The 12,787-nt window shown below is 34.0% G+C and overlaps 1 protein-coding gene across 2 annotated transcripts; it reads left to right on the top strand.

Annotated features, from left to right (window-relative positions):
• Positions 1 to 386: 386 nt before the first annotated feature.
• LOC121251467 (protein ASYMMETRIC LEAVES 2-like) lies at positions 387 to 3,647 on the top strand. 2 transcript variants are annotated; one of them, XM_041150727.1, is made up of 2 exons: positions 387 to 1,088; positions 2,674 to 3,646. In XM_041150727.1, exon 2 carries the CDS (start codon positions 2,689 to 2,691, stop codon positions 3,334 to 3,336), a length of 648 nt encoding a protein of 215 aa, XP_041006661.1. In that variant the 5' UTR covers positions 387 to 1,088; positions 2,674 to 2,688; the 3' UTR covers positions 3,337 to 3,646. The 2 variants fall into 2 exon arrangements, with proteins under 2 accessions (XP_041006661.1, XP_041006662.1); XM_041150728.1 differs by lacking the exon at positions 387 to 1,088 and adding an exon at positions 1,629 to 1,826 and having other exon boundaries at positions 2,674 to 3,647.
• Positions 3,648 to 12,787: the final 9,140 nt, after the last annotated feature.

The following is a 12,787-nucleotide window of genomic DNA, read 5'->3' on the forward strand; positions in this document are numbered from 1 at the left end:
AAGGTAATACAGAGGGGTAGGCAAGGCGGTAGGCGACAGAAAGCACAACCTGAAAGCCTAAAAACGCTCAAGAAAGAAAGATGCTACCCCTATACCAGTTTGTAGTACTGGACAGAAGATAGGAAGACCGAGGATGGGTCATGTCACTACTCAACATAACATGCCACGAACATAAATCCCTGCTGCTACTGTCTTTAATAGAAGGAAAAATATTTGCTAACAATATTTTATACAACATATTATATAATAATATATTAAATAAAAAATATTTTTATAAAACATCTTATAAAAATAATATAATTTTATAAAAATATTTATCTTTTATAACATTGTAGTACAATATATTATATAATTTATTATGTATATATCATTACTCTAATATAAATTATAATAATAATAAGAAAAAAACCCACTTCTCCCACCCCACCTTCACTCTCTCTATCTCCCTCACTCATGACTGATCTGATATTCTTATCACTCTACTCTCAGTACTCACGCTCTGCTTGCTTTCTCAGCGTCGCCTTAGCCTCTGCTTCTGGGGGACTTTCCCCCGCCTCGCCGATATTATCTCTCCCACCCACCATTTCCCACTAAAAGATCAAGACATTCTCTCATTCTCTCTCTCTCTCTCTCTCTCTCTCTCTAGCTAGCTCAAGCTTAGGGCTATAGCTGCCTTGAGATTATCATCTTTATATGCGTTTTCAGTGCCATTTGTTTTCAAGGCGGAAAAGTAGAAGCGAGAAGAACGCCTGAAAAAAGACAGATTTTGCATGAACAACAAAGCTAGCTTAAGTATCTGATATTATTATTTCCATCGGCTCAAAAGGAGGGGTCTCAAATTAGCAAGGAATAGCCGACAAAAGAGAGAAGAAAAGGGAGGGGTCTCGAGGAGAAAGAAAGAGATCAAAGCATTGCCTGTTCAAAGGACGTCGTACAAGCAAGAAAGACCAAGATAGGGAGGAAAAAGAGGGGCCGACTGTGAAAAGCTTCAAGGGCTCTTGGCAAATTATCCATCCGGTTTCATCAGCGGCCACATCTATCATCATCCATATCAATACTAGAATAGCAGTAGTTTGAAGAAAGAAAAGGTTTGACTGAAGAGATATCGAGGCCACACACCACTTGAATAAGGACTAGCTAGCACTCTTCCTCTATTTTCTTTCCCTTTAATTTCATTTTTTTTTTTTTTTTATGTTACATGTTGAACTCCCAAGACAGAAGAGAATAAGAATTAGAGGAGGAGGAGAAGGTCCATCATCCCAAGATCTCCCTTCAGTCAGAGTCAGACTACTCTTATTCTCATTCCCATCTGATCTCCTTTTCATCAAATTCTTTTTTTATTTTTTATTTTTTACCATTTTCTTACAACCCTTTTTTTTTCTTCTCTTCCCATATTTGTATGAGCATTTGTTTCAACTATTTGCTTCTTTTACCCCTCCCATATACGATAAAAAATCGTGTATGGTATCATGAGTTTGTTCATTCCAAGGTCTTCCATCAAACCCTTTCTTAAAGGTCTCATATCTTTAAAGCAAAAATGGAGTAAAATATGCATAGTTCTATGAAATTCAAGCAAGATCTACTTCCAACTTTTCATCGGAAAGGGTGAAATATATATATAACCTTTCTTATTCACGAGATCCAACCCCTCAGCCCCACCATACGAGTACCACTCAAAACCCACCTTTCTTCCTTTTCCCATGACTGGTTCCTGATCTCTCTCCAAACCTCACCATCCACGAAAGTAGTACTCAACCGGCCCCCTCTCTCTCTCCCTTTCCCCGATCACCTCTCTCCCTCTCTGTAAACCTACTTTCTCTCTCAAGGTAAAACCTTATATTCCGCTGGTTTAGGGTTTCTTTCTAATTGGTGAGAGGAATGGAAATATAGCCTGATAGATGTGTAGAATATCTTATTCAAGGGATCAGCTGTGTTTATTGCGCGCTTGATTTATGCAGTTTGACCACATACTAGCCTTCATTTACAGCCAGATCTCTTGAACTGCCCCCAAAAAAATCAAAAACATTTCATTTTGATTCCTTTTGAAAGAAAAAAAAATTAGGAAGAAAATCATTCGATCCTCTATTTCTATTAACTAACTCTATTTTAATCGGAAGTAATTTCTATTTCATATATAGCTGGGTCGTCACCTTACGCTTAATCATTTTGTACTATATTTTTAGATAGAATTAGTCTTCATTATTTATTTATTTTTAACTTTCACATGGTTTAAGATTTGAACTTTGGTTGGGGATGCTTGACCCTTTTAGACTTAGCAATTACAGTGGCACCGCCATCGTGTCATAGACTATGAATTATTTTCTGCACTCGTGTAGGATTGTTTTCAATCTTTTATTGTTAAACTAAAATAGTTTGGATAATTTCTTCTACTTAGTATATCAATTCATTTACTAGTTTTCCCTGTTTGTTTCTTCTTCCCGGCCAAGATTAAAATGCAGCTGATCAACATGTTTCACTTCGTGATAAACTTAAAGCACGTTGTGTTTGTTGACCTTTTCTGTTTACCATGGAAATTAATATTTTCATAAATAAAAATCACTTCTTTCTTGTTTATTTTTCCTATTTTACATAAATTTTAGCTAGCTAGCTAGCAACATCTCTTTCTCATAATACCGACGATGTCAATAATGCTGGATGTTGTTCGATTTTCAGGGGAGAAAGTAAAAGATGGCATCATCATCGAATTCCCCATGTGCAGCGTGCAAGTTTCTGCGGCGCAAATGCCAGCCGGAGTGCGTTTTCGCACCATATTTCCCACCGGACCAACCCCAGAAATTTGCAAACGTGCACAAGGTGTTTGGTGCAAGCAACGTGACTAAGCTTCTGAACGAGTTGCACCCGCACCAGCGAGAGGACGCCGTGAATTCTCTCGCCTATGAGGCCGACATGCGTCTCCGAGACCCCGTCTATGGCTGCGTCGGAGTCATCTCTCTCCTCCAACACCAACTCCGCCAGCTCCAGATGGACCTCAGCTGCGCCAAATCTGAACTCTCCAAATACCAAAACTTGGGAATCACAAGCCACGGTCTCATAGCAGCCGCCGCCGCCGCAGCCACTGCCACCAACCACAACCACCAGCAGAACTTGGGGATCAATCTGATTGGCGCCGGCCGCGACCACCATCATTACCATCACCAGTTCTTCCCAAGGGATCATATTCATCAGCAGCAGATGATCAGGAGCTTCGATTCAGGAAACAACTATGATGCAAGCCTTTTGGCCATGAATGTCTCGGCGAGCATAGGACAACTGAGTCAGTTTCAGCAAACTAGGGCTGCTGCTGGGGACGACCGCCGCACAATTGATCCTTCTTAGGGTTTCTTCCCATCCATGGATCAGAAACTTGCCCAAACCCATAAATGGTACATGTCCAGACTCTTACGATAAACATGACAATCGATGCTTTGATTATTATTATTGTTATTATTGTTATAATTATTAACTATTTTACTGCTGTGGGAATGTCATGATTAAGTTATTGGGTGACCTCCTGATGATCATTTTTATGCAGATTGTAAGCCAGAAAATTATTAGGGACTGGGTTTTACTTGTAATATTTTAATTATCAAAATTAGTTGCCCCAAAATACTCCAAATGGATGCTTGCTAATTAAATAATTTATTATTTAAAATATTTCTGTTGAAGCTAGCAAAGCTTGAAAAACAATAACATGTATTTGTAATGATCATGTATTAGATCAGATCAATTCTTCTTAATTCTGATGATATTATGATACAACATGGGATCCACCCCTCCAATAAAAAATAATGCTACTATTAAAAAAAGTAGGATTTATTATTAAAAATTTATTTATTTTTTCACGAGAGTTATGTATTTATTTATTTATTTTTTTTAAAATGACTACTTACAAACTTACGATTGTAACTATCAATTCTCCTCAAAATAAATAGTTATAAAAACAGAAAAAGAATGCAGACACAAATCCCAGTACTGTTGCGGTGTTGACCAAAAAGCCCTAGCTAGCAACCAAAGTAATATATATATATATATATATATATATTCACTACAAGAAAATTATTTATTTTTAGTCAGTTAATTTTAACGAAATGACTATTTACAGTCAAAATGAGTCTATTTTAATTACAAATGATCTTTTCGTCGTAATTAAATGGCTATAAAAGTTTATTTTTCTTGTAATGATTATATATGTAGAAATGAATAATTAAGGAAATATTGGCTCTGAAAAAATATATATATGTTATATATATATATATATATGATTCTCGCATGACTATAGTTTATAGCCCACAGAGTTGACACTGTGTGGTTCAGTGTCCTGACGCCAGAGTCTACAGACTTTTTATCTTATGATACAGCCAACAATGCGCACGGTTGCGTCACATATATATTATACTCAGTACCAGTACTACCATTTGAGTCATACATGATGTCTCCCACAATTGAAACTCCATCTGCATGCATATCCCATTAATTTATGCATTAGAAATACTTTAATTAATTAACTGATCATGATCAACATGCTGTACTAGCTAGTACTAGTTATTGACTGAACTGATCTGAAGGATTCAGGATTAATTGAAAGACAATTAATTTAGAAGAGATCAGAAATTAGAGAGTGTCTGGGATCATTTTATCTCAATCATCGATAATGATCATACCATAGGCAATATCTTTTGGCTGCATATATATATATATATATATGAATTTATATATATATGCCACTAATATTAATTAGTCTATATATATATACATATGTGTGTGTGTGTGTTTTATGACCTAAATATGATGATGATAAACTAGTGTTTTGTCATGTAGGTGTTAGTAGCCAGCTAGCTTGCCAAAAATGTACTTGAGCAGCTTCCAGTTTCACTGTAATTCCCAATAGTTGATCGTGGGGTTTTGCTCTTAAAAAGTGTCATGCATGCATTGCGGGCAGGCATGGTAGTCTGTTTAATTTGTTCCTACTCCTTTGAACTTTTCTAATCCTGAACAGTCCAATTATACATAGACAGCTAGCTATATCATATATATACACATGACCAGCTTTGCATGCATCTGGCGCTAGCTTGTGCCAGTACCATGATTAAAGATATATATGTGTGTGTATATATATATATATATATATATATAGCCACATTATTTTATTATATATATTCTGCCCATCTTCTATCCTCATGATTAAGATCAAAATGATCAATTTGAATTTCCTTATGAAATTTTCCTCAGCTAGCTAGCTAATGCATGTATGATCATGATCTAACCCTAATATTTCCAATTAAGATATCACTCAATATTGCTCGACAACATCTCGGCATGCACCAGTACCCGGCCGATTGATAGTGTAGCACCCAATTACATATATGGTCAGGTAATAGATTAGAATTCCACGTGTTTGGGGATTAATCAATACACACACAGATATGATCCTTGTGTGACATGAGTTTTGCTTCTCTATCAATTATATAATTCTCCTCTCAATGGACGATCGATGTGCCACTCATGACTCTCTTATATATATATATATATATATATATGTAATTACACATATATATACCTTTCAATGGACGATCGATTACACCTATATATACCTCTTTCTTTAATTTTATTAATTTGATTTTTTATATGTCGACGTATATAATTTTAAATTTGCATGTTAATTTTACTGAAATAATTGCAGATATGGAGATGAAAAGAAAAATCAATTAGATTAATAAAATTAATTCTGAATGAGTTTGTTGACATTTGTGATTCGATCGAAACAAGAGGATGATGGTAAATGCCTTTATTTATTTATTTTTATGTATACAACATTATTCTCATGTGTAGCGCATAATTAAGAATATTCGCTTATATATATATATAATAAATATATAAAGTAGTAGTACTCTTACTGTTGACGCTTATTTTGAAGGAAACACATGAGTACCACATGTCATCACGAAACTCTAAAAAATAATATATATATATACATCATTTGTAAATATGATTAGGGGTGTAAATTTAAACCAGTAAACCGGACCGGTTGGTCCGGTCCAGTCCGGAACCGGTTCCTATATTTTGAAAATCGGCTGGAATCGATCCGGTTTCGGTTCCATAATTTCCGGAACCGGACCGGTTGAAAAAAAAATATAAAAATTAATTTTATATATTATACAAAATATTATATATATAAGTTTTATATATAATATATAATTATATATTAAATTTTTATATATAATTATATATCATATATGAAATAATTTCATATTATAATTTATAAATAATAATATGAAATGTTAATCTTAAATATGAATATTTATAATTTGTTTGATTATATGTTATTAATATAATTATATATACGATAATGTTATTATAATTTATAAAATAAAAGTTTAATCTTAAAGATAAAAATTTAATGATCATATGCTTTAAACATAAAAAATATATATTAAATTATTAATAACATTTTATCATAAAAGGTAACACTTTATTATATATTTTTATATTTTAAAAAAACCGAAAAACCGGACGGGACCGGACCGGAGATACCGGTTTAGGAGGGTAATTGGGGCGTAATCGGTTTTGAAAAATGTAAAATCGGTACATACCGGTTCGGTCTTAAATTTTATCCAAAACCTGACCGGTTACACCCTTAAATATGATCATGATTTATATGGCCTGTTATAATTACACATGACTAATTGGAAAATTTAGAACTTGATCCGTTACATGTCTTTGAACTTTCATGCGCCAAAGGGGATCGGAGTTCTTCATTTTTTTCTTCAAAAAAGCCAATTTATACAGATATAGCATCCATGGGTGATTATTAATTATGAAACACATGCTATAAGAAAAAAAAAGCATTTATGAAGGATTATTTGCGACGATAAAGATTATTTATAAAAAAAAATAGATTCATTTTAACAGAAAATAATTATTTTTATTGAAAATAACTGGTCAGAAATAAACAATTTTCTTGGTACGTACGTACAACGTCCATGAAATCGAAGTACTTACCTCATGTTGAAGTTTCCTTCTTTTAGCAACCAACAGATCATAGAATTCCACACACAGGGAGAGAGATGATATATGCCATCAGAATTAATACTACTTCCTCGACCAATAGGTTAGATAAAGAAAATACCCATTTTTCAATACTAAAGCATCATATGATCATTTGTGAAGTTTTCGTGCATGTGAAAGTAGTTTTAGGGTGTAGAAATTAGGTCACGCTTGTTTGGATCAAATATGCATGGCAGTTTTCACGCTTTTTAATAGAGAACGATTCAAAATAATTATATTGAATAGATTATTACTATGAAGAAGATATATCAGTCATGTGAGGTAAATCTAATTAACAATATTCACAGGCTAAAGTTCATCTCAATTGGTAAAACACACTCGGCTCTATATATATATAGGGTACGTAAAAGTGTGCTTATATATTATAATAACTTTTTAAAGATTTATCCCAATAAATATATATATTTTAATTTTGAGTTTAGTAATTTGTTACATTATTAATTTCTTGTAACGATGCTACTAAGGCCCCGTTTGGATAGTGAAATTATCTCATTATTACAATTTTTCTAAATTTTCATACAAAATATAATAAATAATTCAACTTTTTCAAATTTTAAAATAATAATAATATTAAAAAATAATATTCTAATAATATTTTATTCAACTCATCTAAAATCTTTTTATTTCATCTCAGTGTCTAAACGAGGCCTAAATCTTGCGTAAGTGACCTAGGAAAGAGTGGATTATAACGTCATTATGGTCCATATATGGTAGACCTACTTGATCAATTCCTTTATGATTTTGATGCATTATTTCGAGTCCTGCATGCATGCATATATGCCTTGCAAGAGTTGAGTATCTGTTTTGTAATTATCAACGCACGCCTATTATCTCATGAGTGATTGGACAGATGCAGCAAGAGGAATGAAACTAAATATATATTTGCAATTAATATATAAAATGCCTTGGGATTCATTTCTCGTGATATATTAAATTCTTGAGTTGAATTAGTTTGAATATCACGAAGATCACTCATGTTAAGCAAAAGGAATTTCCCAAACAAAACAGAAGACAATGGAATAAAGACAAAACAGATACTGCATGGGTGAGAGGTGGGTGGGGAAATTTAACTTGGCAAGCCTTCGGCCACGGTTCCACCACCCTCAAAACTCTCTCTCTCTCTCACTCTCTCTGTGCCAGAAGTATGAAAGGCCGTTGCAGAGGAAATGTCAAGAACATTGAATGCTCTCAGTGTAATGCCCAAAAAACTCAAAATCCAATGCGAAGAAATAGCACAGAAAAGATGGGAAATGAAATCAGAAGGCAATTGCCTTCGAGTTGGTGGTAATTAATGGTCAACATATACATGATCTCAATCTTAAAGTTCAAACCTCAATCGACTAGCTCATTCAAAATAAATTAAAATTAAAGAACGTACTCCATCGATCAGAATATAATATATTTGCAATTGCTCCACAATGATGACGTACTTGTGCAATGATGACTTTGCCTTTAAATGCACTTGACAGGAGTGCCTGATCTCTCTCTCTCTCTCATATTCATCAACCGTCAGGCTAGTAGTACTGCTAGCTAGCTACAGCTGACGCATGCATGCATGTGTGACTCATGTATGCCCGCATATATGCATGCCCATATGCAAATTAACATGATCCTCTGCTCGCATGTCTGCATGATATATATGATCAGTATTACTATATCCTAATTAAGAATGAGGATGCTATGTTATTGAGAGGATATACTCGATTATATATGATGCCTAGCTATGGAAAGCATGCATGTTATCTTTTGAGGCTAAAGGCCGGCACGGCTTCCACTTCATCAAATTAACGTACGAGATTGGTATATTTGTTTGGTTGACACTTTTAGCGTACATGTCAAATATATTCTAATTGTCATGATCCAAATTCAGCTCTTTTTGGAAAATCTGAGGGAAAGAATACATGATGCATTGAAAGAAAAGGAAATAAGAAATTAGAGAAATTGATACAATTAATTAAACAAATTAATTAATACTCAATTAATATAATTTATTGCAAAATTCAATAAGAATTATATTCATTGATCGATCTAGTGCAAACAGCTCGACTTGGTACTGCAATATTAATTAACTTGCTAGCTACTATATTTTCATTGAGCTTGTATATATTTAAGTACATTGGTCCGTTTTTGGGTGTAGTACGTACTTGCTTTAATTAATTTGTGATCTCTTCAAAGACGAAAGTTAATTAGTTGCATGGATATAATATGCATGCATGCTCCGTTTTGAGGGAATTAGGTAATTAGTAATTTAATACTCAGAGATTAATGTAACTTAATTATTAGTAATTTCAATATGCATGCATGCTAGCTCCGTTTTAAGGGAATCAGGTAATTAATTAGTGAGTCTCTCAAATAAAGTCGGACCATCATGTGTTATATACTCTCGTTTTAAATTTGTTCTATATCTTTATAGTTTTTTCAAAATAATACAGTTTAACTTATGCCAAAAAAAAAAAAAAAAAAGGAAGAAAAAAACAATTCAAAATAATACATGAGTTCCGGAATTTCATTTCCATCTTTAATATTAAGACAGCAGCTTGGACTATGTATCCTCTCTCCCTCTCTCTTTCTCAAAATAATACAGTTAAAAGCTGTGATCACTTGCAATTGATTCAGCTTAAACCCATGCATGCTAGCTTATTAATTCATTCTATATATATATATATATATATTTATATATTCTCTCATGCCTATATAGAAATATATTCGCGCGCCCTACCAAACTTCCAAGAATCTGGTGCCGTATAGCAGTTCATTTTCTTATACAACTCATGATCAAGTACTCAACAACCCCCCCCCCCCCCCCCCCCCCCCCCCCCCCCCCCCCCCCCCCCCCCCCCCAACAACCCACTTAAAGAAAAATGCATGTCTTCTTTTAAATGTACATACATCGAATAATAGAGGAAATTACACATGCAAGTATGCATCAAGAACACATATTAATACCAAAGTATGGTAATGAAACCATTTCCGTAAGAGGATATAGGAGTAGTCCCCCACAAATGATATGCAAATGATTCTTAGTGCGTGCGTACTGCGTTTGTATGTATCTATATATATATATATATAGAGAGAGAGAGAGAGAGAGAGAGAGAGAGAGAGATTAAATTCATGCATGAGATAACAATTTTTTTATACTGATTTATATATATATATATATATATATATATATATATATATATATATATATGAGCGCGCGTACACACACACACATGCATGGTCTTTGCCATGGATTTGTTGGTATTGGCATTAGCCAAAGCTGCAACAACCCAAGCAAAAGCTAGTAATTAAACCCTCTAGGGGATTTCCTCGATCAATGCTTAATTTAAAGATCTGCTAGTTTTTTTCCTTATATATGCGTCTTCATTTTCCTAGCTAGTCTTTATATCTAGATTAATTTCTTTTGTATGATTTCTTTCCTGATCATCAAACTAACCTTATTTGTAGGTACATGATTGGGATATTCTAGGTACACGTACGTGCGAGCATCTTTTAGCCGAATTAAAAAAAAAAAAAAAACTACAATAAATCTGTCAACCTCGGCCAATTAATACAGTCAAGCACTATATATTATATATATATATATATATATATATATATATGCATACTTGAATGCATATCGTTTAGCCAGCTTAAAATTAGAACTAACCACATATATTACTTTTATATGGAAGAAGATCTAAGATTAATGTCTTATTTTGAAAACAAAACGTGTTTCTTTTGTTTGGTATACATAGAATACCAAATAGTTACTAATTCATGGATAAGGAAAAAGATCATTATAAAATTTGCACCCAAAAGGAAATATATAGTACTTAAATAATACCATCCTTAGCAAGCATTAGATTTCCATTTTAAGGCATGCATGCATTTATCTCCATTGCCATCATTTTATTCAGAGACATCTATAAGTACATATATATTACACAAATTCGGCTCAAATTGGTACGTAATGACCACCTAGTACCCTAGGTACATGAATCGGCCTTGAAGAGTAGTACTTCTTATCTCTTTTGAGAAAATAATTCAATGAATCTCCAAAAAGATCAAACAAGTTGGACCAGCTTATAAGGATTGAAATGGGAAACCATGATCATGATCCCCATATCTAATTTTGCATACTTTTATATAATTTGGACTTTGAAATGAATCTGTGATCAGTAGACGTCCCTAAGTGATCTTTTTGGTGTGTGCAAGAGAGAGGGAAAGTAGCTAGGGTACTAGCTAGCTAGTGTGGTAGCTTGAGAACAATGATATATAAAAGAAATGAAATGATAGTTGCAGTAGTGAGTACGTAAATGCTGTGTAATCATTTTGAAAAAAATGAATAAATACGAGACTCATATGAAAAAAAAAAATTAATTTTTTAATAATAGTCCACTCTTTTTCAAAATAACTGCACGTCACTTACACATTCCACGACTACATGGAACATTACTCATATAAGAATCATGTGGATAAAATTATTTTAAACTTTTTATTAATAATTTTAAGATCTCAAATAAAAAATAAATAAATACGTGAAATAAATTTGATAAAAACAGTACTTTTAAACAATAGAATCAATTCATTTCATGTATTTTATTTTTTTTTTTTGGTTGGAGGGAGACTGGTTTGTTTGAAGCGTGGGATGAGGTGAAAGATGGGGGGGGGGGGGATATCCCGACAAAAGCACGCCTTACGGAGCCAAAGGATTAGTAAAAGCGAAAGGTTTAAGGCATTTATTTCGGGATGTCCCTCTGCTTAGTACCACCACCCCCCATCCTCACTAGTCCCCTCACAATCCCAATACATGCGTAATATTTACTACTCAATATTGGAGCAGCATTCGGCATTTAATGGACAGTGCCAACACCAAGAGACTACTCTCTCTCTCTCTCTCTCTCTCATCTTTTCCTTCTCTCTGTTTCCCTGCCAATTGGTATGAATTTATGAACATGAGCATGACTTGACTAATCCTCAGTCACCACAATCAGGGGCAGGTCCCTCAACTATTTATTTTCTTTCTTTCTATTCCCCATTCTAGGAAGTTGGCATTACACGCTTTCCTATGGTTGTTTAAAGTAGACAAAAACAAATACACAGAGAGAGAGAGAGCAAGAACATTTTCCTTACTTCTGAGCAGCATCTATTGCGCCTCTCTCTCTCTCTCTCTCTCTCCCCCTTTCTACCTGCCTTATTTACGTGCTTTTTGTTCCCCCACCCCCCCAAAAAAAAAAAAATTCCCACCTTTTTCTTCAAAGAAATCCAAGTCAAAATACCCCCTGTAACTCACCCTAGCTTGGTCAAGTAAAAACTAAAACCTCACACCACAAAATACTTGGGCTATTTAATTAACGATGCCGCCATTATGTTCTATTCACTGTGGTGTAAATGTAAATTCCTATGTTGACTGGTTTAACCGATTTCCAAATTAAGTAAGGCGACCGGATATAGATTATAAAAAAAAAAAAAAAAAAAAGGGAGGAATATATATAACAAGAACAGTGATAATAGATTTTTTCATGTTCATGTTTTTGCCTTCTCAAAGGTCAAGGTCAAGCTTTTGTTTGATTGGCTGCAATGCTAGAAATGTCCACCAAATTTCACGTGAAATGTTCGTGTCATAAGAGATTTTGCGTGCACCACTGCAGACAGAGCCTAGGCCTTGAATTATGTGATTATATTATGTAAGAGATGGGGTTACGCACGCTTGTTTCGAGGACTGATACCTAAGCTTACC

Source organism: Juglans microcarpa x Juglans regia, chromosome 2S (genome assembly GCF_004785595.1).
Source record: "Juglans microcarpa x Juglans regia isolate MS1-56 chromosome 2S, Jm3101_v1.0, whole genome shotgun sequence".
NCBI classification, from domain to species: domain Eukaryota; kingdom Viridiplantae; phylum Streptophyta; class Magnoliopsida; order Fagales; family Juglandaceae; genus Juglans; species Juglans microcarpa x Juglans regia.

Bases quoted from the DNA above. Each gene is read 5' to 3' on its own strand.
- LOC121251467 (XM_041150727.1), top strand. From the start codon at position 2,689: ATGGCATCATCATCGAATTCCCCATGTGCAGCGTGCAAGTTTCTGCGG.